General features: G+C 41.8%; 1 protein-coding gene across 2 annotated transcripts in view; it reads right to left on the reverse strand.

Moving 5' to 3' along the window:
- Positions 1–4123: 4123 nt before the first annotated feature.
- ppp2r2d (protein phosphatase 2, regulatory subunit B, delta) overlaps positions 4124–27966 on the reverse strand; it is an 88852-nt gene continuing 65009 nt past the window's right edge. For both annotated transcript variants that reach the window (XM_072479159.1, XM_072479160.1), the window contains exons 4-10: positions 27222–27387; positions 25154–25266; positions 23174–23351; positions 22204–22368; positions 18537–18706; positions 17893–17984; positions 4124–6886 (exon numbers count right to left, since the gene is read on the reverse strand). In XM_072479159.1, the coding sequence (XP_072335260.1) occupies positions 6607–6886; positions 17893–17984; positions 18537–18706; positions 22204–22368; positions 23174–23351; positions 25154–25266; positions 27222–27387 (1164 nt within the window). In that variant the 3' untranslated portion in view covers positions 4124–6606. The remainder of the gene's footprint in view (positions 6887–17892; positions 17985–18536; positions 18707–22203; positions 22369–23173; positions 23352–25153; positions 25267–27221; positions 27388–27966) is intronic.

Below are 27966 nucleotides of genomic sequence, written 5' to 3' on the forward strand. Positions count from 1 at the left end.
GAGTGTTTATTTTTTGTTACTTTTATATCTGATGGGTTAAAAAGGGCCGCTCAGCTCATAGCAGCCACCACAAGTCCAAGCTTGTCTTTTAATGTAGCAGTTAAAACATTTCCAAACTGCGTTTAAAGGGAGTGATGAATTGAGCCATAGATTCCCTTACCAGCTGATTCCTCGTGATTAGTAACAGAACATAGAGTGCAGGAGACCATTCGGCCCATCGAGTCTGCACTGACTCACTTAAGCCCTCACTTCCACCCTATCCACATAACCCAATAACCCATCCTAACCTTTTTGGACACCAAGGGCAATTTAGCTTGGCCAATCCTCCTAACCCACATGTCTTTGGACTGAGGGAGGAAACCGGAGCACCCAGAGGAAGCCCATGCAGACACGGGGAGAATGTGCAGACTCCACAGACAGTGACCCAGCAGGGAATCGAACCTGGGACCCTGGCGCTGTGAAGCCAGTGCTAGCCACGTGTGCTACCGTGCTTTTGAGGCATAAAAGGTCCTCTAAAATACCAACTAATTCCTGGTATGTGTTGTCTGCACATTTTTCCAGCTGCTGCGCAAATGTAAGGCTTTACTGGCTTAGTGAAGAAAACAGTTATCAATTCACCTACAATTTTATTTGACAAAAAAATATAGTCTTTCAGTGTAAGGCCTACAAGCGTTCGGATTCTTCAAAAAGGTCATATGACACCCAATTAACATGCCATCTTTTTTTTCTTGTTACTGGATCCTGAACCCAATGCAGTTCCTCTCCTGTTGGTCCAATGTTGGGATGTGGCAGAAAGTAAAAATTATGCTTGCTGAAAGTTCCCCCTTGTCATCAGTTTTTCTGTACTGGGCCAGTGTTGGAACCAAATAGACAGCTGTAACTCACCAAATAGGGTTCTTATGAACTTATGTAGCAGTGCACGCTTAGGCTTAAGTACAAAGACTAGGACGAAAGGCAAAGTCACCAACGTGCCATGGGAGTGTCCCTTTAAGAAAGATTTTTGTCTCATCACATGGCTTCAGTAATGTCATTTTGTGGGTGAAGCTGGGCTGAGGTTTGTTTTACTTTCACTTTTGGCTGCTGTGGACTCAGACAGAGAAGTGTTTTGGCCTGTCTCTCTCTCTATTTTCATTTTAAATATCTGTTCAATCATTGATTAGGTACCAACTTTGGTAACTTAAAAGATAGTTTGCTTTCCAGAAGGCTTTAAACCTGGTGAGCCAGGGTCAGAATCTCAGGAAAAGGCAATCTTATTCAAGTGAAATGCAGGGTGCTGGTCCATGCCCTTGAAAAAGGGTTTTTTGGTTTATGGGATTTTGTTTTAGAATTGGAACAGTTAAGGGAAATTCATTAAGTGTTATGCATAGATTACTATAGCTCTGGGTGTCTTTATGTTTGTAATTGATAAAAATAAAGCTTACTTTGATTAAAGTGTCTGGGAAGACTGTTGAATCTCTTGTGCTCGTCCAAATTCAACATAAATGTTGCAGGTCAGGTGGACTTCATATACTTTGGAGTTTCTAAACTCCCGGGCCATAACAATAGTTCCAGATGACCATCTGGTGCTGATTCAACCTGAAGATCGCAATGCCTTAGGCGAGGGGCAGTGTTAAGAAGGCTCATGAATACCTTCATGGGACTAAAGCCTGTGCATCTGCCTGATATTACTAGTGCTCACTTGACTCACCACCAGGGACAGTGCCCCAATATTACACAAATCACTAATGTGACAACCACGCATAGAAGATGGCGCCGGAGCGAGGTGAATCTGCGAGCTCACCCTAACAGATCCACTTTTTACTTAAATTTTAAAAGATTAGAACGAGTATAAGTTAATTCTAAGACTAACATTATTACTAACCACTCTCTTTTTCCTATTATGTATTTTCTCTCATCTTCCCATGTACTTAATGATCTGTTGAGCTGCTGGCAGAAAAATACTTTTCACTGTCCCTCGGTACACGTGACAATAAACAAATCTAATCCAATCCAATGTAAACTGTGAACAGCAGTGGTCCCAGCCCAGACTCTTGTTGAATGCCACTTCATTCCCACTGCTGCCCACAACTCAATAACATGTGGTTGATTCGACACGTGACACTAATCTAGAGCACTACAAAGAAAGGTCAGCCAAGTCAGAACAAGGCTAAAATTATTGAAAGTGCAATTTAGGATTTCAGCAATAGACTCTTAATACAAAAAGCAAATTCTTGGTATGTCATTTAGGGATTTGGGGTTGAGAATTGTTTAAAAGAGATGGTGGATCAATAAGGTAAAATAGCCTGAATTATTGCTTTAAGCCTATGAAATTACTTCAATTTCTACAACAATGGCCGTTACTTTGGCACACAAAAACAAATACAATATATTTAAAATGCATGAAGTAAAAGCGTATGGTATCCAATAAGCAATGGATATTGTATATCTATTTGATAAACAAAACAACAATGTGGTTATTCTTTCTTGCTCAATTGGCGAGGAGTGAAATTAAAAAATACCATTTGGATTTATTTTTATGATTGTTAAGCCTTGTAATCAAATCTTAATCACCACCGTACATTTATCAACACAAACCATCAGGTAAAACCTTGTTTTATGTTATTGATTGCGATTAATCAGAAAGTTAAGACACAAGATAATAAATGGTTTTAGACCCTATAAATGGACCAAGGAGAAATGTAGAGGTTGAAATTCTTTCGGTTAGGTTTACAGCTTAGCAGTAAAAGGCACAAAAAATTAACATGTTGATGAAAACGTAGGAATGGGTGGATTTTCCTCAGGATAAGCATGACCATTTTCACTGAAGTCAAATCTGACACCTCACAAAATTTTTTGTATAATAACATGTTTATTTCATAAACAATTCATTTGAGATTGACTGGAACCGTGGTCTTTAACCAACACCTCATCAGTTGCTATACTTCTCAAAATGGAGATGCATGGAAAATGGAGAAGCTACGAGTCAACTAGTATTGCCAAGTGTCAAGTTACGTAAGCACTTGCACAAAAACACAGTCCGAATTTAATTCCTGGATCTACAACACAGTGAAACCAATTTAAAAATAAATAAAATGACACATTGCAATTGATCTGCAAATACATTTTTAAAGGGACAAGGTCCTTGGAAGCAATTGCATTCCAAGAGGATTGGCTTGCCTGGTGCAACTGTACTTTTCATGATCCAACTTTGGATGTAGATTTAACAGTAGCCTTCAAATATCAACTGGCTAAGTACCTACTGGAGAAAGAAAGTTACAGGGATCGGGTAAAACAATTGAGGGAGTGGGACTAATTAGATTGCTTCTGGAGAGAGCTAGGATATAATCAATGGGTTGAATGGCATCCTGCTGTGCTGTATTCTTCTATGGTCCTATCAGAATTACCCAGAGTTTTATTTTAAGAATTAACATACCAGACTAAGTGGAGGATTTCTGCAACAAAAAATAAATAGATAAATAGATGGGGGTAAGCAAATAGAAAGAACTATGCACCCGTAGAATGAATGAATGCCCCCTTAAAATCTTATATAAATACTTCTTCCCAAACTTACTTTTATTGCATCTGAACACATTACTGCACTTGCTCCCCAACACTGATGGATTTTGGTTTTGGTATTTCATTCCCAACACTGATGATTTGTGTGCTGAGGTAATATAAGAGTTAGCACTGTGGCAGTTTTAGCACCTGAAAACTGAATTTACCTGTAAGCAAATTCATCAGTTTAAAAAAAAAAACCATAAGCAATTTGACTTTCATTTGGAATAGGTGTAGAAAATGCTATTAAAAATTATTTTTTGACGAGAGAAGGTGGATAGAACATAAGATTTAAATATATTTTGGAGATTTAATTATTCAGAATAAACTAGGAAATATTAGAAACATCAACCAAACACAGCTCAACACCAAATTTTCTTGACCTCCACATAAATGAAAGAATGCATAAATATCTGGACCACTGAAAAAGATTCTGTTCAGCAAGTGATGAGGCCTAAATGAAGTTATATGAATGGGAAATAACAAGCCCTGAAGAGATAGCTTTGTGTTAACCGTATAAGTTTGAAGAAAACCAAAGCCAACGTGTTATGAAACAAGAGTGAAATAGAGCAGACTGAATTTCATCCTATACTAAAGATTTCCCAATTTTAATTCCATCTTGATAACTTTGAAACACACCTAATTACTCTCACAAATCTTGTGCCATAGTTTTAAAAAAGGATCCATTTACTTAGAATTTTATCGTTTACCATGTACACCTTAAAATCTAAACAGATTTTATACAAACAATTAAAATGTATTAAATAATTCTATGTATATATATTTATATATAAAAAAATAAGTAAAACAATAGAAAGGCACATGCATATTACTGCTTTAGCACACTTGAACTTGTTTTGGCACCAGGTCAAACTTATTGCTCAAAAGTGCTAAAATGAAGCGCATTTTAAATTGAATATGGCATTATAACTCATTTACATCTGTAATACAATGTTCCTACTTATATTTTCAAAGCATTTTAACATTCAATAAGTTAGAACACATTAGAAGCTGCAAGTATTAAGAATACCAATCCATGGACAGTAATTTCATTGCAACATTGATTTATACAGTTGTCTGTGCACTTCATGCAAAACACTACAGGATCCTTTGAAATTATTGCTTTCAATTTTCTTGGGTTTCAGTGACTTGTCAGAATAATTTATCATGAACACCCTTCCAAATTCGTGCATTATAACCGATTATACCAAAAAGCAATGCAAACAAATTATTTGGGACTTATGAAAATATTCCGCATGATGTTGAAAAATATTCTGACATAGAAATTATAATATAGTTTCAAAACTGCTTGATCAAAACAGAAATAAATGAAATCAAGAAACAGTGTACCACAAGCATATCGTGATTAAAGCGATCACCGCTTCAGCAGTTTCTGCACAGAAAACCCTTGGGATGGGAAATAAAAGGGACAAAACTTGTAGTGAAGGGGAAGTAATTTTTGGCTAATCATGAACAAACAGAGGAAGAATAAACCAAAACTGTTGCCGCAGAGGAATGAGAAGTGTGCTACTGTATAAATACAACTTTAAATTATGAAGAATGGATGGAAATTCACTTCATTTAATGTCAAAAGAAACAAATACAAACTTTATTTACAAAAAGGGTTGGAGTGCAAGGAGAATTGAAGCAAAATGATAGAACATAAAAGCTTTTTTACATTTCATGATTTTTACCAAATATTTTGCATGAGACAGAGGGAAAAAAGGGAAAGAGAAAAAGTGTGAGCAAGCAGGTGCAGGATGAAAAAATAAAATTTACAAAAGCAAAATGCTGGAAGTCTGAAATAAAAACAGAAAATTCTGGAAATACTCAGGTCTGGCAGCATCTGTGGAGGGAGAAACAGATGTAAAGTTTCAGGTCAATGACTTTGCATCAGAACCAATGAAAAGTATTCAACCAGAAACATGAATTTTGCTTCTCTTCCAAAGAAAAATAAACTGATCTTTTGGGTGAACACTGTAATATTGTGGATCTAGCTCAGTAGATAAGAGCAAGCAGTTACATATTCTTTGAATTTTGAGGGTGGACATTACTACAATGCGATGAATAATCAGAAATGTATGATGAGGTATAGGATTACTGCTGATTTTCAGCAATGTCATAAACTCAGGGAAGTACTCATTAGATACAGTCATTTGCAGGGAGTGTAAGACAACTTATTTAACTATTTCACTTCCATTTAAATTGATTATCCAGATAAGCAAACCAAAAAAAATGACTATAAAAATATAATTTCTTTTCATAATAATGGAGTTCAGTTCATTTTTCAGCTATCGCATTTGTGAAATACATTGCAAATTAAATTGAATTTCTATCATACAATTAAAACACTTATCTGCTGCCCAGTGAAAGTGTAACATGCACTACTCCATGTTAAACCCATCACTTCAAATTAGCTTTCCTAGTACACAATTGCAAAAAGAACAAAACCACATTACATAGCTTCAGATTTAAAAACACATTTTTCACGATTTGTTATTTTATTAAGTGGTTTTTACACCAGGAGGTGTGGTTATAGATACAGTCAGTGAGTAAATGTTATTGTACAAGAAAAGAAAAGTCCACTGACTCTGCTCAATGCCCATTGAAGCGTCCAAGCCCAGGTCACTTGAGCCAAAAGACCGAGGCCAGAGGAGGAATGTTTACAGGCATAATCAAGCACAATTCATGTTCAGAAAGGCCAAAAATTACACAGCAAGGACTGATTACACAGGCATAAACTGTGTTTCACGTTTGGTCTTTTATCATAATGGAAAGCTCAGGCTTGATTAAGTAAATCAATATTGAAGAGAAGCCTTATATGACCAGTACTGTCCTTCCAGTCTGCTTCTGGTGGCTTTCTCACATCTAGAGAAACTCTGCCATGAAAAGTAATGTCCTGACGGAAGGCAGAAATGCATCACACAAACAAATTAATAGGTCAATGCTTCTCCTGTAGCTGTACAATGTGCATCAGATGTATTAATTTTAGAGAACAAGATTTTTTCCTTCAAAGAAAAATTGCTAGGCTTACCTGTGTGAAAGCAAGTCTCATCTTAAACCAAGCCAATTTTAATTTACTTTGTCCTGGAATATATACAAATTGTTAGTTGCGGCAACAGCTATAATGTTCTCTTTAGGATGCCAAGCTGTATGCAGAATCTTCTTGTTGAAGTCCAGACTGTCAACACTAATTTCATCTTTCTTCCTTTTCCCACCTGTGCAAACTTTACGTGGTTTCAAGATGGCACGTGGCTTACTGCTTTCTCTAGATGCTTCAAGTGTGATGTCGCGCTTGGTGTTTCTATCAAACATCCGGAAGAAGTTATTGTATGAACCGGTCATGATGGCACTGTTTATAAATTTAAAAATGCAAAATGAATTAAAGTTCAACATAAATATCCAAATCAAATACATGGCATTCAAAAAGGGTGGGATTGCAGAATTGCTTACTGGTGTCAGGTGTTACAATATCTGTTGATTACATTATGCCATTATTAATTTCTCTACATAATCCCACTGTCAAATCAGACGGTACACATGGATCAGCAGAACAGAGCCAAAATTATTAGAATGCCAATAAGCTGTAATTGAGGATACTACCACTTGGCATAAGAAGGATTTGCCCAAATTTCTTTCCTCCCCCCGCCTCCGTTTGAAGTGTGCTTTCTTTTCCTGTCTATAGATTGAGAGCCATATTCATATTAATGGAGATGCAGCCTTCCCATTTCTCTCCACGAGAAAAAAAAAATGTTTCTATAATTATACAGCAGTTTAATTTGGACTAAGTGGTGAGAACCAAAACTAATGTGTGTCAGGCTGAGGTATGAAAATCAAAGGCTGTGTTAGTCGAAACGTTGTCTGTTAAAAAGTAGGCAAGCTTACTGTTTGAAGTTTTAAAGAAATTATAAAACTCGAGTTCCCAATTCTTCTCCCCCCCCCCCCCCCAAATTAAGGGGCAATTAACGTGGCCGATCACCTACCCCGAACATTTTTTTGGGTTGGGGAGCCATGGATAGAAAGTGAAAACTCCACACAGCAGTGACCCAGGGCTGGGATCGAATCCGCATCCTCGGCACCATGAGGCAGCAGTGCTAACCACTGTACCGCCGTTAGAAATGTAAAAAAATTGAAACATGTCTGGGGATGTGAGGAGTTGGAAAACTTTTGGGAGGCGTTGCTTAGGAACCTATCGAGGATTATAGGGCTAGAGATGAAGCCGGACCCTATGGTGGCAAACCACTTTAAAAGGAGTTTACTGAGATGTAATGGACATGGAATTTGCATTTCTACAAGGCTACCTCTCCACCAGTGACAGAAGGTTTCTTAGAATTATGTGGCGATCTCTCTCTCATCAAGTTAGATAATGACTCACTTCAGGTGAGTCAGAATCAGATAAACAAACCCCGTCTGAAATTATTATAGAGAGGGTGTGTGACTGAGGTACCTATTTTGAAATCTCGAATACAATCTGTCAATGATAGAAGTAGTGAACGGTCTGAAAAATCTGCTATTGGAACAGTTAATGTGCTCCTTTCTCTCTTCTCCTGAGCCAAGACATACTAATAATAATCTTTATTAGTGTCACAAGTAGACTTACATTAACACTGCAATGAACTTACTGTGAACGTCCCCTAGTCGCCACATTCCGGTGCCTGTTTGGGTACAGAGGGTGAATTCAGAATGTCCAATTCACTTAACAAGTAAGTCTTTCAGAAATTGTTGAAGGAAACCCACGCAAACATGGGGAGAGCGTGCAGACTCTGCACAGACAGTGACCCAAGCTGGGAATCAACCTCAGGTCCCTGGCACTGTGAAGCAACAATGCTAACCACTGTGCTACCGTGCTGCCCATTATCTGTCAGTTTAAAAATCCAGCACGGGGATAGTGACTTTTCCTTCGAAAGAAACCTCGGGTGCAAAATTCAACGTCCTCTGGAAGAGACAGATGACGGATTTAAAATTATTTTTCGGCAATTGCAATTACATGAGCTTAACTCCTGGAATCTAAAAGGAACTTGGAAACATTTCTGCCGCAGCCTCAGGTGAGCAACCAAGGGCTTGAACAGTGAACTCGTTTATCTTTCAGCACTGAAGTATAATTTGTCTAGGAAAGTAACTGCCTATAGTATAACTTGTAAATTTTTGAATGGGGATTGAGATAGTTTAAAAAATATATATTTTTATTCTCCTTTTTCACATTTTCTCCCGCATTTACACCCATCAACAATAAACAATAATCAGCAAGGTTAGTCAATCCCCATAATAACAACGATCCCATCCACCCATCAACCCCCAAACATCAGCCCGCATGTTTACATAAACAAATGACAAAAAGGAATCAGGGATTACCCATAGTCACCCTTAATCCACACAGCCCCCCCTCCCCCCCCAACTAATGTTTGATGTTATCCAGTTCTTGAAAGTGCATAATAAATAGTGCCCATGACTTGTAGAACCCCTCCGTTCGAACTTAACCTTCTCAAGGGTCAAGTATTCCAACAGGACCCCCGCCACGCCAGGGCACTGGGTGGAGAGGCTGCTCCGCCTTTGGGCGATCAACGAGGCGAAGGCCATGATATCTGCCTCCGCACCAGTTTCCAACCCTGGCTGGTCCGACACCCCGAATATGGCCTCCCGGGGACCCGGGTCCAGTTTCACATGCACCACCTTGGAAACTACCCTAAACACCTCCTTCCAGTACTCCCCTAGCTTTGGACAGAACCAAAACATATGAACGTGATTAGCGGGCTCCCCCCCACCCCCGCAACGCTCACACACATCCTCTACTCCTTCAAAAAATCGGCTCATCCTCGCCCTCGTGAGGTGCGCTCTATAAACCACCTTCAGTTGTATCAGCCCCAACCTCGCACACGAGGTGGAGGCATTCACTCTCCGGAGCACCTCACAACAGACCCCCTCCTCTATAACCTCTCCCAGCTCTTCCTCCCACTTTGCTTGGATCCCTTCCAGTGGTGCCTTATCCTCGTCCAAAATAGCTCCGTACACCGCTGACACTGCCCCCTTGTCGTCAGCACCTCTTCCAGCAACGTGGAGGCCGGTTCCTCTGGGAAGCTCTGTATCTCCTTCCTGGCAAAATCCCGAGCCTGCATGTACCTAAACACTTCTCCCTGCCCCAGCCCATACTTCGCTTCCAGCTCCCTCAATCATGCAAACCAACCGAAGAAACAAATCTTTTAGCGTCTTAATCCCCTTCTCTTCCCATTTCCGAAAACTTCCATCCCACCTCCCTGGCTCAAATCTGGGGTTCCCCCGAATCGGCATTTCCCTTGACCCTACCCCCAACCCGAAGTGTTGGCGAAACTGCCTCCAGATTTTCAATGAAGTTATTATTACCGGACTCCCTGAATATTTCCCCGGACCTATCGGGAGCGGCGCTGTTGCTAGTGCCTTCAGCCCCGACCCCCTGCACAAACTCTCCTCCATTCTGACCCACTGAGAATCAACCCCTCTGACCCAGCTCCGCACCTTCTCCACATTCGCCGCCCAGTAGTAGTACAACAGGTTCGGGAGACCTAAACCCCCTGCCTGCCTTCCCCTCTGTAGCAGCACCTTTCTCACTCTGGCCACCTTCCCTCCCCATATAAATGAGGTGAACCGTCTCTCAATCTCCCTGAAAAAAGACTTTGGCAGGAAAATCGGTAGGCATTGAAAAATAAAAAGGAATCGCGGCAACGCATTCATTTTAACCGCCTGTACCCGACCCGCCAGTGACAGATCGGCTTTCACTCTCCCCACCAAACTAGTGATGTTGTACCTGCGAAGCCTCCCCCACTCCCGGGCAACCTACACCCCAGATACCTAAAATGAGTCCCTGCTCTACGGAATGGCAGCCCCCCACCCCTGGTCCCACCCCCGGCCGAGACACCACAAAATACTCACTCTTGGCCAGGTTCAGCTTGCCCGAGAAAGACCCAAATACCCGCAGTAGCTCCAATATTCCTCCTATTGACGCACTCAGTTCCGACACATACAGCAGCAAGTCGTCGGCATACAAGGACACCCTATGCTCTATCCACCCCCCGCGCAATTCCTTTCCATGCTCCCAAACTTCTCAATGCGATAGCCAACGGCTCAATCGCAAGTGCAAACTGCAGGGGGGACATAGGACATCTTTTCTCGTCCCACGGTGGAGAGAAAAGTATCTCGAACTGATATTATTTGTGCGGACACTCGCCTTCGGCTCCTTACTTAATAGCTTTACCCAGTTCACAAACCTTGGTCCAATCCCAAACCGCTCCAGCACTGCCATCAGGTACCCCCCATTCTACCTGATCAAAAGCCTTCAGTGTCCAATGCCACAACTACCTCTGTTTCCTTCCCTTCCGCCGGTGCCATAACGACGTTCAAAACCCTCCTAATGTTCAAAAACAGCTGCCTCCCTTTCACGAACCCCGTCTGATCCTCCCCTATCACCTTCGGGAGGCACTCCTCCAGCCTACCCGCCAGTACCTTCTCCAATAGTTTTGCATCCACATTCAGAAGTGATATGGGCCGATACGACCCACACTCCGTTGGATCCTTATCTTTTTTTTAGCAACAGTGAAATCGATGCCTGTCCCAAGGTTTGCGGCAACACCCCCTTCCCTATCGCCTCTTCAAACATCCCCACCATCAGGGGTGCCAACCTATCCTTAAATTTTTTATAATATTCCGCCGGAAACCCATCCGGCCCTACCACCTTCCCCGACTGGATCCTCCCAATCGCATCCTTTATCTCCTGCTCCACTATTGCTCTTTCTAATGTAGCCCTGTCCCCTGCCCTAGCCTCGGGTACTCCAACCCATCTAGAAATTCCTGCATCTCACAGTCTCCCCCGGGTGGCTCTGACTTGCACAACCTCCTCATAAAACTCCTTGTTAATGAGCACTGGAGCCACCACCAACTTCCCTGCCCTATCCTTCACCTGAAGAATTTCCCTTGCCGCTGCCTCCCTCCAGAGCTGACCTGCTAACATATTTCCACGTTCATAAACTGCACCCCTTGCTCGTCTCAGTTGGCGCACCGCCTTCCTGGTGGACAGTCGGTCGAAGCTCGCCTGTAGTTCCTTCCTCTTTTCCAGCTTCGCCGGGTCCCCATCCTCTGCATACCTCCTATCTACCTCCAACATCTCATCTATTACCCTCTGCCGCTCCAACCTCTCCTGTACTAGAACCAGAGGACACCATCTCAGACTAAAGGGACGATCCTTTAAAACAGAGATGAGGAGGAATTTCTTCAGCCAGAGGGTGGTGAATCTGTGGAACTCTTTGCTGCAGAAGGTTGTGGAAGACAAATCACTGAGTGTCTTTAAGGCAGGAGAATAGGGATGAGAAAATATCAGCCGTGATTGAATGGCGGAGCAGATCCAATGGGCCGAGTGGCCTAATTCTGATCCTATGTCTTATGGTACATTCCTGGACACCAGGGGCAATTTAGCATGGCCAATACACTTAACCTGCATATCTTTGGACTGGGAGGAAACCAGAGCATATACGAGAAGAACATGCAAACTCGACGCAGACAGTCAACCAATGCCGGAATTGAACCCGCGTCTCTGGCACAGTGAAGCAGCAGGGCTAACCACTGTGCCACCCCCACCTGGCCTTCATAGAGGGAGGATTGGAGTACAGGAGTAGGGATATCTTGCTGCAATTATCCAGGACCTTGATGAGACCATACCTGTAATACTGTGCGCAGTTTTGGTCTCCTGATCGGAGAAAGGATGTTCTTGCTATAGGGGGAATACAGCAAAGGTTTACCAGTACGATTCCTGCGTTGGTAGCACTGATGTTGAGGAGAGATCGAGTCAGTTAGGACAATATTGGGCGTCATGGCGCGGAGGATCTGGGTTCGATCTCGGCCCTCACTGTCCGTGTGGAGTTTCATATTCTCACCGTGTCTGCGTGGGTCTCCTCCCCTCAACCCAGGGTAGGTGGATTGGCATTGCTAAATTGCCCTGGAGATTGGATACTCTAAATTTATGATTTTGTTTTAAAAAAAAAAAGCACTGCTACCTCACAGTGCCAGGGACCAGAGTTTGATTCCGGCCTTGGGTACACATTCGCCCAGTGTCTGCTTGGCCTCCGGTTTCCTCGCACAATCCAAAGATGTGATTAGGTGGGGTTACGGGGATAGGGTATGGGACTGGGTTTAGGTGGGGTGCTCTTTTAGATGGTTGGTTTAGACTTGATGGACCAAATAGCCTCTTTCTGCATTATAGGGGCTGGTTTAGCACAGTGGGCTAAACAGCTGGCTTGTAATGCAGAACAAGGCGGCAGCGCGGATTCAATTCCCGTACTGGCCTCCCCGAACAGGCACCAGAATGTGGTGACTTGGGGCTTTCCACAGTAACTCCACCGAAGCCTACTTGTGACAATAAGCGATTATTATTATTATAGGTATTTAGGTATTCTAAGGTTATTGCCTGGGTTTGGGGGTGGGGGGGGGGGGGGGGGGTAGGAAGTCTTACAACACCAGGTTAAAGTCCAACAGACTGCTTAACAACTTCCTTACCTTGCAGGTCAGCTGTTAGTTCGGGAGAGAGAGAGAGCCGGGACTTTGGAAACAGCGCGGGAGATTGAAAAAGCGCGGGAGCTGCGAGGCAGAGGGGACAGTTTAAAAGGTCGCGGCGTGGGTGAGGTAAGTACTGCTTAACAACTTCCTTACTTTGCAGGTCAGCTGTTAGTTTCGGGAGATCAGTTTCGGGAGCAGGCCTATTGGCTGACTGTAAATCAGGAAGGATACAAAAGGTGTGGCTGAAGTGCCTTTAGAAATGGAGTGCTGGAAGCAAACAGAGTGTATCTGAGTTTGGGTAAGGCTGAGTTTGGGTAAGAGGTGAGTGAGGGCTGTGTTTTTTGGAGTTTGGTGTTGAGTTCCCCCCCCCCCAAAAAAAAAAAATCTAATTAATTAAGTAAATTAATTAACTAGTTAAGGGAATTTGGTGCTCATCTTAAGGAGGTGCAGAGAAGCAGACCTGTGAGGGAGTCTCGGGAGCAATTACATCACAGCCAGCAGGTAAGTGATTGGCTTGTGACTGGTAAGTGATTTCTCTCTCTTTGACTTTCTCTTAGCTGTGTAGTGTAGTTCAAATTTAACTTCAGGTTTAAGTCATGGCAGGAGAGCTCAGACCCGTGTCATGCTCCTCGTGAGATGTGGCAAGTCAGGGACCCTTCTGGTGTCCCTGACTCCTTCATCTGCAAGAAGTGTGTCCAACTGCAGCTCCTGTTAGACCGCTTGACGGCTCTGGAGCTGCGGATGGACTCACTTTGGAGCATCCGCGATGCTGAGGAAGTTGTGGATAGCACATTCAGTAAGTTGGTCACACCGCAGATTAAAATTACTGAGGCAGATAGGGAATGGGTGACCAACAGACAGAGGAAGAGTAGGAAGGCAGTGCAGGGATCCCCTGCGGTCATCTCCCTCCAAAACAGATTTACCGTTTTGGAAACTGTTGGGGGAGATGGCTCACCAGGGAAAGGTGGCAGCAGCCAGGTTCATGGCACCGTGGCTGGCTCTGCTGCACAGAAGGACGGGAAAAAGAGTGGCAGAGCTATAGTGATAGGGGATTCAATTGCAAGGGGAATAGACAGGCGTTTCTGCGGAGGCAAACGAGAATCCAGGTTGGTATGTTGCCTCCCTGGTGCAAGGGTCAAGGATGTCTCGGAGCGGCTGCAGGGCATTCTGGAGGGGGAGGGTGAACAGCCAGCTGTCGTGGTGCACATAGGCACCAACGATATAGGTAAAAAACGGGATGAGGTCCTACAAGCTGAATTTAGGGAGTTAGGAGTTAAACTAAAAAGTAAGACCTCAAAAGGTAGTAATCTCAGGATTGCTACCAGTGCCACGTGATAGTCAGAGTAGGAATGACAGGATAGCTAGGATGAATACGTGGCTTGAGAGATGGTGCAAGAGGGAGGGTTTCAAATTCCTGGGACATTGGGACCGGTTCTGGGGGAGGTGGGACCTGTACAAATCGGACGGTCTGCATCTGGGTGGGACCGGAACCAATGTTCTCGGGGGTGTGTTTGCTAGTGCAGTTGGGGAGGGTTTAAACTAATGTGGCAGGGGGATGGGAACCGATGTACGAAGTCAGTGGGGACAGAAACAAAAGGCAGGAAGGGAGAGTGTGTAAAGCATGACCAGAGAAAGCAGGGCAGAGAGCAAGGAAAGTCTACATTAAACTGCATTTATTTCAATGCAAGGGGCCTGACGGGCAAAGCGGATGAACTCAGGGCATGGACGGGCACATGGGACTGGGATATTATAGCTATGACTGAAACATGGCTAAGGGAGGGGCAGGACTGGCAGCTCAATGTTCCGGGGTACAGATGCTATAGAAAGGATAGAACAGGAGGTAAGAGAGGAGGGGGAGTGGCGTTTTTGATTAGGGAGAACATCACGGCAGTACTTAGAGGGGATATATCCGAGGGTTCGCCCACTGAGTCTATATGGGTGGAACTGAAAAATAAGAAGGGAGAGATCACCTTGGTAGGACTGTACTACAGGCCCCCAAATAGTCAGTGGGAAATTGAGGAGCAAATATGTAAGGAGATTACAGATAGCTGCAAGAATAATAGGGTGGTAGTAGTAGGGGATTTTAACTTTCCCAACATTGACTGGGACAGCCATAGCATTAGGGGCTTGGATGGAGGGAAATTTGTTGAGTGTATTCAGGAGGAATTTCTCATTCAGTATGTGGATGGACCGACTAGAGAGGGGGCAAAACTTGACCTCGTCTTGGGAAATAAGGAAGGGCAAGTGACAGAAGTGCTAGTGAGGGATCACTTTGGGACAAGTGACCATAACTCCATTAGTTTTAAGATAGCCATGGAGAATGATAGGTCTGGCCCAAGAGTTAAAATTCTTAATTGGGGCAAGGCCAATTTTGATGGTATCAGACAGGAACTTGCAGAGGTAGATTGGGGGAGACTGTTGGCAGGCAAAGGGACGGCTGGTAAATGGGAGGCTTTTAAAAATGTGTTAACCAGGGTGCAGGGTAAGCACATTCCCTTTAGAGTGAAGGGCAAGGCTGGTAGAAGTAGGGAACCCTGGATGACTCGAGATATTGAGACTCTGGTCAAAAAGAAGAAGGAGGTATATGACGTACATAAGCAACCGGGATCAAGTGGATCCCTTGAAGAGTATAGAGATTGTCGAAATAGAGTTAAGAGGGAAATCAGGAGGGCAAAAAGGGGACATGAAATTGCTTTGGCAAATAATGCAAGGGAGAATCCAAAGAGATTCTACAGATACATAAAGGGGAAAAGAGTAACTAGGGACAGAGTAGGGCCTCTTAAGGATCAACAAGGACATCTATGTGCAGAGCCACAAGAGTTGGGTGAGATCCTGAATGAATATTTCTCGTCGGTATTCACGGTGGAGAAAGGCATGGATGTTAGGAAACTAAGGGAAATAAATAGTGATGTCTTGAGAAGTGTGCATATTACAGAGGAGGAGGTGCTGGAAGTCTTAAAGCGCATCAAGGTAGATAAATCCCCGGGACCTGATGAAATGTATCCCAGGATGTTGTGGGAGGCTAGGGAGGAAATTGCGGGTCCCCTAACAGAGATATTTGAATCATCGGCAGCCACAGGTGAGGTGCCTGAAGATTGGAGAGTGGCGAATGTTGTGCCCTTGTTTAAGAAGGGCAGCAGGGAAAAGCCTGGGAACTACAGACCGGTGAGCCTAACGTCTGTAGTAGGTAAGTTGCTGGAAGGTATTCTGAGAGACAGGATCTACAAGCATTTAGAGAGGCATGGACTGATTCGGGCCAGTCAGCATGGCTTTGTGCGTGGAAAATCATGTCTTACAAATTTGATTGAGTTTTTTGAAGGGGTGACCAAGAAGGTAGATGAGGGCAGTGCAGTAGACGTTGTCTACATGGACTTTAGCAAAGCCTTTGACAAGGTACCGCATGGTAGGTTGTTGCAGAAGGTTAAAGCTCACGGGATCCAGGGTGAGGTTGCCAATTGGATTCAAAATTGGCTGGACGACAGAAGGCAGAGGGTGGTTGTAGAGGGTTGTTTTTCAAACTGGAGGCCTGTGACCAGTGGTGTGCCTCAGGGATCGGTGCTGGGTCCACTGTTATTTGTGATTTATATTAATGATTTGGATGAGAATTTAGGAGGCATGGTTAGTAAGTTTGCAGATGACACCAAGATTGGTGGCACAGTGGATAGTGAAGAAGGTTATCTAGGATTGCAACGGGATCTTGATCAATTAGGCCAGTGGGCCGACGAATGGCAGATGGAGTTTAATTTAGATAAATGTGATGTGATGCATTTTGGCAGATCGAATCAGGCCAGGACCTACTGAGTTAATGGTATGGCGTTGGGGAGAGTTATAGAACAAAGAGATCTAGGAGTACAGGTTCATAGCTCCTTGAAGGTGGAGTCGCAGGTAGACAGGGTGGTGAAGAAGGCATTCGGCATGCTTGGTTTCATTGGTCAGAACATTGAATACAGGAGTTGGGACGTCTTGTTGAAGTTGTACAAGACATTGGTACGGCCACACTTGGAATACTGTGTGCAGTTCTGGTCACCCAATTATAGAAAGGATATTATTAAACTAGAAAGAGTGCAGAAAAGATTTACTAGGATGTTGCCGGGACTTGATGGTTTGAGTTATAAAGGAGAGGCTGGATAGACTGGGACTTTTTTCCCTGGAGCGTAGGAGGCTTAGGGGTGATCTTATAGAGGTTTATAAAATAATGAGGGGCATAGATAAGGTAGATAGTCAACATCTTTTCCCAAAGGTAGGGGAGTCTAAAACTAGAGGGCATAGGTTTAAGGTGAGAGGGGAGAGATTCTGAAGGGCCCAGAGGGGCAATTTCTTCACTCAGAGGGTAGTGAGTGTCTGGAATGGGCTGCCAGAGGTAGTAGTAGAGGTGGGTACAATTGTGTCTTTTAAAAAGCATTTAGATAGTTACATGGGTAAGATGGGTATAGAGGGTTATGGGCCAAGTGCGGGCAACTGGGACTAGCTTCACGGTAAAAACTGGGCAGCATGGACTGGTTGGGCCGAAGGGCCTGTTTCCATGCTGTAAACTTCTATGATTCTATGATTTGTTTCAAATCACTAGCTTTCGGAGCACAGCTCCTTCTTCAGGTGAATGAGGAAGCAGTGCTCCAAAAGCTAGTGATTTGAAACAAACCTGTCAGACTTTAACCTGGTGTTGCAAGACTTCTTGTGCTCACCCCAGTCCAACGCCGGCATCTCCACATCATTCTAATAGGACTAGACAGGGTAGATGCAGGAAGGATGTTCCAGATGACTGGGGAGTCCGGAACCAGGGGTAACAGACCATGGATATGTGATAAACCTGCTCCTATTTTCTATGTTTCTATAACAATTTACCTGTCTGAACCATTCCAGCAGCATTCAAATTTGTCAAAAATGCAGTCATTCTCATACAAGGAACACAGTTTGCTCCGGAGATATTCGTGCACCTGGAGAGTAGAGACCAAAAAAAACCTGATAAAGCACAGTCCAAGGAACAAAACTGCAAATAATAAATGATTTGAATATTGCTGAGAAAAGAGGCATGCCATCCAAGCTTTTACACTCTCAGAACAACTGCACGAACACCAAATTTCAAACGGTAGCAATTTATACAAGAAAAGGCTGCTGATTGGTTGGTGATGTGACCAAATCTCCATGGCAACACCTCGGCCAAAACAACAAGAATTAAAAGTTTCCCCTGCTTCTGGATAATTTTTTAAAATGCACAAGGCTTGAATATATTCCTTTTGTTTGCAGAGTGTATTTACGCTTCTATTGAGCCTAAATGAACATGTTACGAGCTTGATATCTAGAAGCTCTCCATGAATTGAGTTGCCAACCAATCGGCACTCCCTTTCTCCTGTGGTACAAATTGCTGCAAACGGTTGATATGCGGCATTCTTGCTTTGGTCCTGACCAATACAAGATAAAAAGCTTCAGCAACATGCCTCTCTTTACTGCAATAATGAACAATTTTAAAGTTAAAGCAAGTAGCTTACTTGGTATGTTTCTAGTGGTCTGGTTTCCATATTAACATCCCACACCTTAACAGACAAATAGTCTCGTGTCATCATGTACCGACCATTGTGGCTGAATTTTACATCGGAAATTGAGGAGATGATTTCCGAGAAAAATGACCTGTTGCTTGGATCTTCTGGTTCTTCAAAAACTAAAAGTCATAGAATAGGTAAAAGTTAGAAATCTAAATCTTTCTATTTAATTAATTATGTGGTGCAGGATAAAACAGGAAACGGCGAGTGTGTGTGTGTGTGGGGGGGGGGGGGGGGAAAAGAGAGGAGAGACGACCTTGCAGGATAGCAAGATACACAAGAATGAGACTGGGGGGGGGGGGGGGGTACTACAAGGCCCTTGAATTTGCTCCAACATTTAGCAAGGTTTTGGCTGAACGTATGCCATAACACCACTTTCTGTACTGTCAACATATCCCTTTTCTCCTCCATAGTATCCAATATATCAAGAACATATTCATTGACTGAGCATCCACAGTCTGAAGATTCACAACACAGTAAGAAATATCTTCTCATCTTAATTCAAAATGGTCTACCCTTTTCCAAAGGCTACGACTCCAGAGTTCCACTCCAGCAAGTTGAAACTGTTCCTCTGCATTGACCCTGTCGAGCCTGAGAATTTCATGTTTCACTGAGATTTTCCTTTCATTTTCCTAAACCCCAGAGTATAGGTCCATTCAAATCAATTTCTCTTCATTGGATAACCCCCTCATCCCAGAATTAATCTAGTGAACCTTTGTTACACTCCCGAAGGAGACCACTATCTGGTAGCTCACTAATTGGTACAGCCCAAGTGAGCCAGTAGGCACTAAATTGGAGACTAAAGGGCAAAGTTTTTGACACGCAGGAACAGACTGCCGTCTTCCCAATGTTGATCTGACTTTCTACCATATGTTGGCAGAGTTCCATTTTCCCTCTCACAAGGCGTGCACAGCTACAACTTGACCATTGGCTATTCTCACTACTCAAGTACCCATTCGGCCAAGAATTATCCACATAAGCACAGGCAGTGAGATGAGTTTTCAAACAACACATTTTGTATGTGATTTACCTCTTGTAATATATTTTTCCTTTCTGCGCACTAGAGCAGCCAGTTAAATGATTTTTTATTCTGCTTGCAGTACAGAAAATGAAAGAGATTGCTGCCCACAGCCCCATCAAGCAAAACCTCTTGCTGTGGTTTGTGATCAACAAGCCTTCGCCACATCCTCATGAATTAACAATGTTGAATAGTCCATCCTCGTTCCTGACGGAATGCCGGTCTGACCCCCAGTCACCAAAACATGAACTGTACCAGCATTGGAGAGGCATCTCTACTGTATTAGACCCATAATGAGTGCAACAATTCTAAGGTTAGCTGCAGCAGAAGCCTCAAGTTCTGTTATAGAATGTGCGCTCCTCTGAAATTTCCAGATATGCAGATCAGCAACATCTTCACAGGTCTTACTGTTGTTGTGAAACATCTATGTGGTCAGCTAGTGCTCAACAAAGACATGCCTTCAGCTGACAAAAATTAAGGTATCGGACAAGACTTACATTACCCAATCCCAGGTTAAAAGTCTAGACATTACTATAGGTGAAGTACATAAAAATACATTTTGACAAAGCTCTTCATCGTGCACTCTTCAGGAAAACCGCAAGAATGCCAATGTCAGGAGAAAAATACCTTTATACAGTATAAAAGGCTGCTGTTAAGTTGGCAAGTGGACTCTGCCGTGTAGAATACATGGGTTGATGGTGACTGATAGTTAACTGCCAAGCATTATTTGAAATTTAAACAAGGCAGATTGATTCTTATTGGTCAAAGCATTGCCCGGTGGAATGAACCGGCAAATGGTTATCACTTATTTTGTTTAGCTGAAACAGGCACACGTGTGCTCAGACCCTCCACCACCGTGTGAATTAGTATTTATTGAGCTTATAAACTTGGCAACTTGCACAGCCGAGTTTAGCTTTAATGACATATATGCCCAAATAGATGGTGTAACCATGGGATCCTCTTTAGGACAAGCTCTCGCAAATATCTTTGTTGGGTTCCATGAGAAACACTCCTTTGATGGAATAACACCCAACCCTTGCATATTTCTGATATGCAGATGTATATTTGTCATAGTTAAATCTGTGGCAGCATGTATAATCTTCTTGCACCTCTGAATGGGCTCCATCCTGCACTCAATTTCACCTTTGAAGTGGAGCAGTCAAATTAACTCCCTTTCCTTGACATACTAGTTGAGGTATCTGCCAGGGGGATTCTCCACCATGGTCTACAACAAGCCCGCCATCATTGGTCAATACACACATTGGGGTTTTTCCAGTTCCACCTACTAGAAGATTGGCTTCACTGGCAATCTTGTAACCAATTTGCTCACAATGCATGCCTGATGCTGAAAAAAAAATGGAAAAGTTGCCACAGTCCTCAAGGACCCATATGCTGCTCTCCCCTGAGCTGACTGGTGGTGGTTTAACCCACACCTCAGGCGAGGGGTAAGATTGAGAAGGCAGGCCTTCATGAATAACCTCAGCTGGTACAGGAATTGAACCTCCAATGTTGGCATCATGAACCAGCCATCCAGCCAACTGAGCTCACCAACTTTAACACCCTAAAAAGTGCCCAATCTACCTCCGATTAGCTTGGAAGGGCAAGATATCTCAAAATTTGAACAGGTGAAGCTAGTTAGTTCACACTGCTATTATGTAGCAGCAACAGATTGGTATTCGCCACTAACAGGATGCTCTGTCAAATCTTTATGCTCATCACACAAGTGAGGATTATGGTATATGAATTTCAGTGCCAATGTGATGCTATGTGTGTAGACCATCCATCCAGATCCCTTCTGCTGTTTGCAGCAGGCAAAATACAGACAGCACCTAATCAGCCTGTGCTTACAAAATACAAAAAAAAAGTGTCCAACATCAGATGGGATTCCGAGACGGGTCAATATTTGCCAAATAATCCTCAACGTATTACTAACAACAAATTTGAGAGAGTCAGCTGGGCTTGCTGTGTGGTGCATTTGAGTGTACCAGAAGCCAGATATATTAATGCACAGGACCTGTTCTTTGCAGGCAGAAAAGATCATACAAGCACATTGTGACTAGTTTAGCTCAACAAAATAAATGATAGAGATTCACTGGTTTATTCCACAGGGCCTTGAGGAGAGTCAAGCGGCCTGGTTTAAATTTCAAACAGTGCTTGGCCGTTAATTGTCAGTCACCATCAACTCCATGGTAACACCTCTACCAGAGTCCACTTACCAATCACCTCTACCAGAGTCCACTTGCTAATCAATCAGCACCCTCTTCTCATACAGTAGAAAGTTGTTGTTTCCCCTGGCACTGGTATTCTTAAGATTACTGACACTGGTATTCTTAAGATTACAGAGTGCAAGATAAAAAAACTTCAATCAAATATCTTTTCAACAATGTTTTATTTACAATAAAAGTTAAATACTGCAGATGCAGGAAATCAAAATTAAACAGAAAATGCTGGATAAAGCTCAGCAGGTCTGGCATCTGTGGAGAGACAGAGAGAGAGAAACAGTTATGTTTTTGAGTCTGTATGACTTCTTGAGCTGAAGAGTATTAGAAATGAATGCATAAATTTGTACAGCTTACTTGGTAGAGTGTAAATACTCACATTTTGAATGTTGGTCACACAGAGCCCCAGCACGCATATCACACAGTCGGATAGTTCCCTTACTGCTACTATAGGCAAATACATTACACTGATGTGGATGACATTCTGCTGCTGTAATAACTTCTGTTAGCTCTTCCATGTTGGCAGGTTTAATATCTACAATGTCTTCAGCAATGTTTAAGGAAAAGTTTATATTTAGATAAAGGAACACTTGAAAGTACATTTTTAAAAAGCAAATATATCCAATAAATGCCATATAGATACATCTTCAGAGGGAGGCTAGATGAGAAGGCAGCAAAATTATCAAAACTCAAATTATTACTCGTACGTTCGGAGATAACAAAATAAAGAATTTACGTTTCTATGCACACTGCTGGTCAGTCAAATAAATTAGAGTTCAATTAAAATGGTCCTCAAGCATCTACAAAAAAAAAAAATGGAGAATGACATCCTTTTTGAATGAGGTACAAACATGGGAAACACCAAACATTATTTTGCCCAAAACTCATTTTTTACATCTGCCCTCAAGAGTGATGCCCAGTCTCCCAGTGCTTGCGTAGGTCTCACCCCCACACCCAAAGATGTGCAGGGTCGGTGGATTGGCCACGCACAATTGCCCCTCAATTGGAATTTCTTCTTCTAAAAAAAGTGGCGCCCACAATACCAGGGCGGGTGCCTAATCATTTTGGAAGTTTTAATATGATCACCTTGCTTTTATATTCTAATTGCCTACTTTTAAACTCAGGTAATGCATATTCTTTTTTTTTTTTTTAATCCACCTTCAAAAGCAACACAATTAACAAAGCATAAAATTATGAATTGACAGGAGGGGGGGCGACACAATTAATGAAAATTTTGTTTTAGATGGATCACTAATCCCCAAATTGGATAACTGTATATTCCATAAGTAGATAATACTGAATCAGTCATCACAACATACTGCAAAATGAATATTTAAAAAAAAGGATACTAAAACTTCTATCTGTGATTTCTAAATGCCATAGGTTAATTCTAAGATCGTCTGCAGAAAGGTAGGTTTCATAGTCACTATTTACTGAAATGGAGTTTATGTGATATGTGTGCGCATTTGCAAATATTCTTCGGGGACTTGCTTCTACCATCAAGTCCATAGGTTTCAATACTGGCACCTATTAAGTAAACAAATAAAAAAGATCAGTCAAATAGACAATTACATATTTATACTCACCCAGCCACTTCAAATTTGGGAAGTCAGAATTTTCAAAACATCCAAAAATTCACTATCATCTTGCCTAGCAATATATTGCCTTCCTCATGTTTGCCTATCTAGCAAACTCAGGACTTCTTTTCTGGGGTATCATAAGTGAAAACCCATACTACTGGAAATCAAAAAATTGATAAGGATATGCTGTTCACCTCATCCAGATTTTATTCCAAGAATAATAAGAAGCAAATTCAGCTTACTTTGGATGATGTTGTAAAAAGTTCAGTACATTTTTTTATTAGGTGACCAAATAAAATAAGCCACCTTGGAGAGAAGTAGGCTTACAAGTATTTAGAAGATACAAATGTAAACCTGTAGCAATTAAATCCTCGAGTTAAATCCACATTAGAAGTTCATTGTAGAATTCCAGATAATATATTGATTCACTGGATACATGCAAATTTATTTTGTTAAACGTATATCACACAAGTCAGCTACTTACTTTGAAAACTAGTCACGGCTAGGTTACTCACAGTGACCATCTAAATTTACTCCCAAATTTAAAAAAATTCTGCAATTTAATCATACTGCAGATTAAAATGTGTGATTTGGTTTCTGGGAAGGGGTGGAACTGAAATGGTTTTGTTAGCCAACACCACACCACTGGTCCACTAAGCAATAACATCCTAATTTGGACAGTAGGTAAACATAGCAGTCAAACAATTAGAACACTATTTTCAAACACCGACCATGGGAAGAAATCCAGATAAATTGCTGATGGAATATAGGACTAATAATACTGGATAAGCATTTGACCTGATCATTTTGATCAGGTTGTGAAGATAGTATAACCTTGATATATATGACTGTCTTTCAACAATATAATGCATACGTGAACCCACACTTTTAATGAAGTTTTAATTCAGACTGAATTCAATTCAATTTTGACAAACACAAATCTAGTCCAGTAAAGGTGTGAGAAAAGGGTTTTAGAAGCAATTATACCGATCCCCGATCAGAGTCAGAACCAGTGTCTAATGTTGATCAGCCTGAAAATCATTCACTCAATTACACTGTTGAAAAGGCTGTGACATCTGATTCATGATGCAAAACACCTCCCTCATCAACAGAGAGCAGCTAAGAAAGTAAGTGCAGAAGCCACATTCCCTTTTAAAGCACTGCACTGGCTGCCACACTATGCAAAGTTTTCAAAAGGCTCCCAAGCTTCTCAGTGTGTTAGTAGGGGAGTGAATGGTGGGTGAGGCAAGTTTATCAAATGGATAGGCGGCCAAAGGTTAGGTCGGGAGATTTGTCAAGTTTGTGCGCACATTGGGTTGGGGAACATTGTTGAGCTCAATTGTAATAGGCAGGGATTTTTCAATATTTCATTGCTAACTATCCAGGTAACAAAGTCAGAAATGTCCAAAGTGAGTCTAACTCAAGAGTTGGACACCTTGGAGGGTCCCAAGGAATTGCTTGAAGGTCAAACTTCCCAGGTACTTCCCATGGTGTCACTGCACTGAGACGTCAGCAGGGTCCTGAAGCAGATCTTGGGTAGTGGGGTTGGGTTTACGCATAGTCTCCAACAACAAAAGAGATAAGATTAGGGCCAGAAAATATATATTTTTTATAAAGGTTCTTACAAATTGTAACTTTTCCCTTTGGAGCACTGAATAGTCAATAAGCAAGCACACATCATAAATAGCGATACCCAAACAAATAGATGACCACATTCCAAATAAATCACAGTAGTGTCTTCTCACATACCCGTAGTGTGGTTATTCTGACAGGGTCCCTAAATCTTCCATCCTCTTCTTTCAAATTATATCCTTCTGCTCGTTTGTCTCTTTCACTGATCTTCCACAATTTAATTGTTTTATCTGTAAACAGCAAGGTAATGCACAATTTATATTTAAAATGTTTCATCCCAGGAGAATCTATAATGGAGTAGTTTTAGGATTTCTTTTGAGATGATTCAGAGACTGCAGACTACAGAGAATATTAAACAAGACACTAACTAAAAAGCAAAAGCAATAATACTTTAGAATTCAATATTTTTGCTTTGGAAATTATTAAGCCTCCTTTGCTGGCTCTATTATTCCAATGTGAAAGTAATTTGGACAATATCAATTGGTTGAAAAATAGGAATGGGCATATAGCATAAAACAGTCTTGAACCAATTGGTAAGCGCACTCAAAGACGCCCGAGGATAGCTGGCAAATCAAATGTACCATAAAGCACCCCATGAGTGCAAAAAGAGTTTGAGCTCCAGCATCTTACTGTGGCAGAGCTTGATGGGAAGAGTTCTGTTCCCCAGCATCAACATGCTTCACCTTGATATGTATATTTTTTAAAAGGTTAAACACACATCAAAGACCATAAGCCTTGAAATATTAAGATAGTCTCCGCATTAAAAGGAAGTTGAAAAGTATGGTCGACATCTTAAAATGATAAATTAATTTTTTACTTAAAATAAACACATTGCAAAATAGGGTGCACAGCTCCCAATTCCAGCAGGAACGCAAATGAAATTTCATGAGACAAACAAAATGATTGAAAACAAGGCAAGGTATCAGCATTCACTAGTGAATTGATTTAAACATAGAAAATGTAGCTACATTAAAAGCTGTCCTTTCAGATGGACAGAAATGATTCCAAGGCATTATGCGAAGGGGAGGGGATTTCTGGCATTGTGGCCAATATTTAGCATTTAAACACAAGCATACAAAACAGATCAAGTGGTCATTACTTATTGCTGTTTGTTGATCCTTGTTGCCTGCAATTTGGCCATTATCTTTCCCTGCATTACAACAGGGACCATACTTTTAAAAAGTGTTTCTTTCATTCTAAAGCACTTTGGAATATTGTGAAGTTATGAAAGGCTTCCTGATATATTCCAATAACTGTCCATCACTTAGAAAGTGATTTGTTATCCAAGCATTGGTCAATTCTTAAGATTGACAAATCTCCATCAAACTGATTAAATGTGTACCAATCCTACAAATATAAGGTGCTTGCATTAACTTTGCTGTTGCTGAGACTTTGATACATTTTTATTACTTTTATTATTTATAAATGCAGCTTTTGTAATTTCAATCATGCATGTTCAATGTCAGCATCTAACTCAAATTACTTAATTGTCAAAAATAATAGTTGCAGAAGGATTAAAATAGAATACATAATTCTATGATGAGCCCCATTCACAAATAGAAAAATATTTGAATTGCAATTTATTCAGGCCAGGCGAAATTAAGCAAACTTTCAAGATACAATAACTAACGTTTTACATTCAATTAGACATCAAAACACGTTATTTTTGTTCCATTCGTCCCAATATTCTCCCTACATCTCTGAAAACATTGAATACTACTGGATTTTGATCAGAGGCGTCAATAATCCACCAAGGTTTTGTCCGAGTGGGCTGTTCTTCACGTGATTAGACAATGACTGCTGGTGGGATGTTCAAATGTATAAAGCATCAAAGCAGTTTGATCAAACTGTTGCCACTTACACACACTCCCCTCGTAAGAATACTGGATTGTAAACAGAATCAAAGACTTCATAGTGCATTCAGCTTAGTATAGCAACAGAAGCTCATTAGACACACCATGCTATGAGTGGTGCTTAATGATCAAGCAGATACTTTTAATACATCACCTCTGATGGCACCCTGAAATCGACAGAATTAAATTCCAAAGATCTATGGGACTAATTCCCAGGTAGTCCAGACATGTGAAGTGGAGTATCAAATTTGGACATGGAATTTTTTTTTATACTGCATTCTTCAATTTCAATACAAACAATTATATGGAGATTATGAAAACCTGAACCTCACCATTTGTAGACAGTAAGAAATGTGCAGCATTCTGTTGGGGTAACCATCTAATTTTATTAATTTTTTCTTCAATTTCTAGGCTTTTCAAATAATCAAACTCTGGTTCATGACTCTGAAAGGTACTGTAAACATTGTATTCGCCTCGGTGATGTGGTCTGTTTTTACTCTGCAAAAACAAACAGGAAGTTAGATTGAAGCATAAAATTTAATTAGCTCTATGAAAATTAACATATCTTCCAGTTTACAATATAAAATTTGATTCTAATAAAAATTGCTCCAGTTTTTAAAAAACTGTTCTATTTTAAAATAAAATATTTTTTACAAACATGCATCAAAGCAGGTTACAGCAAGTGAACACCCTGGGAAACATAGTTCCCAACAATCAACTATACAATCTGTACAGATTTTTCCCATTTTTCATCGCCCCTCTCCTCATCATCCAGCCCCCGCGACGAATAGCTCCTCAAACGTGGTAACAAACATCCCCCATCTTTTCTCAAACTCCCCTGCTGAGCCCCATAACTCATACTTGATCTTCACCAACCATAGGAAGTCGTACAGGTCACCCAATCATGCCGCTACCCCGGTGGCGATGCTGACCGCCACTCCAGCAAAATTCACCGCCCTGCAATCAGAGAGGCGAAGGCTACAACATCGGCCTTCCTCCTCTCCCAGGAGTTCCGGCTTCTCAAACCCCAAATATGGCCTCCAAAGGGTCAGGGTCCACCTCCTCCTCCACTATCCT

This window comes from Scyliorhinus torazame, chromosome 16, assembly GCF_047496885.1.
Source record: "Scyliorhinus torazame isolate Kashiwa2021f chromosome 16, sScyTor2.1, whole genome shotgun sequence".
NCBI classification, from domain to species: Eukaryota; Metazoa; Chordata; class Chondrichthyes; order Carcharhiniformes; family Scyliorhinidae; genus Scyliorhinus; species Scyliorhinus torazame.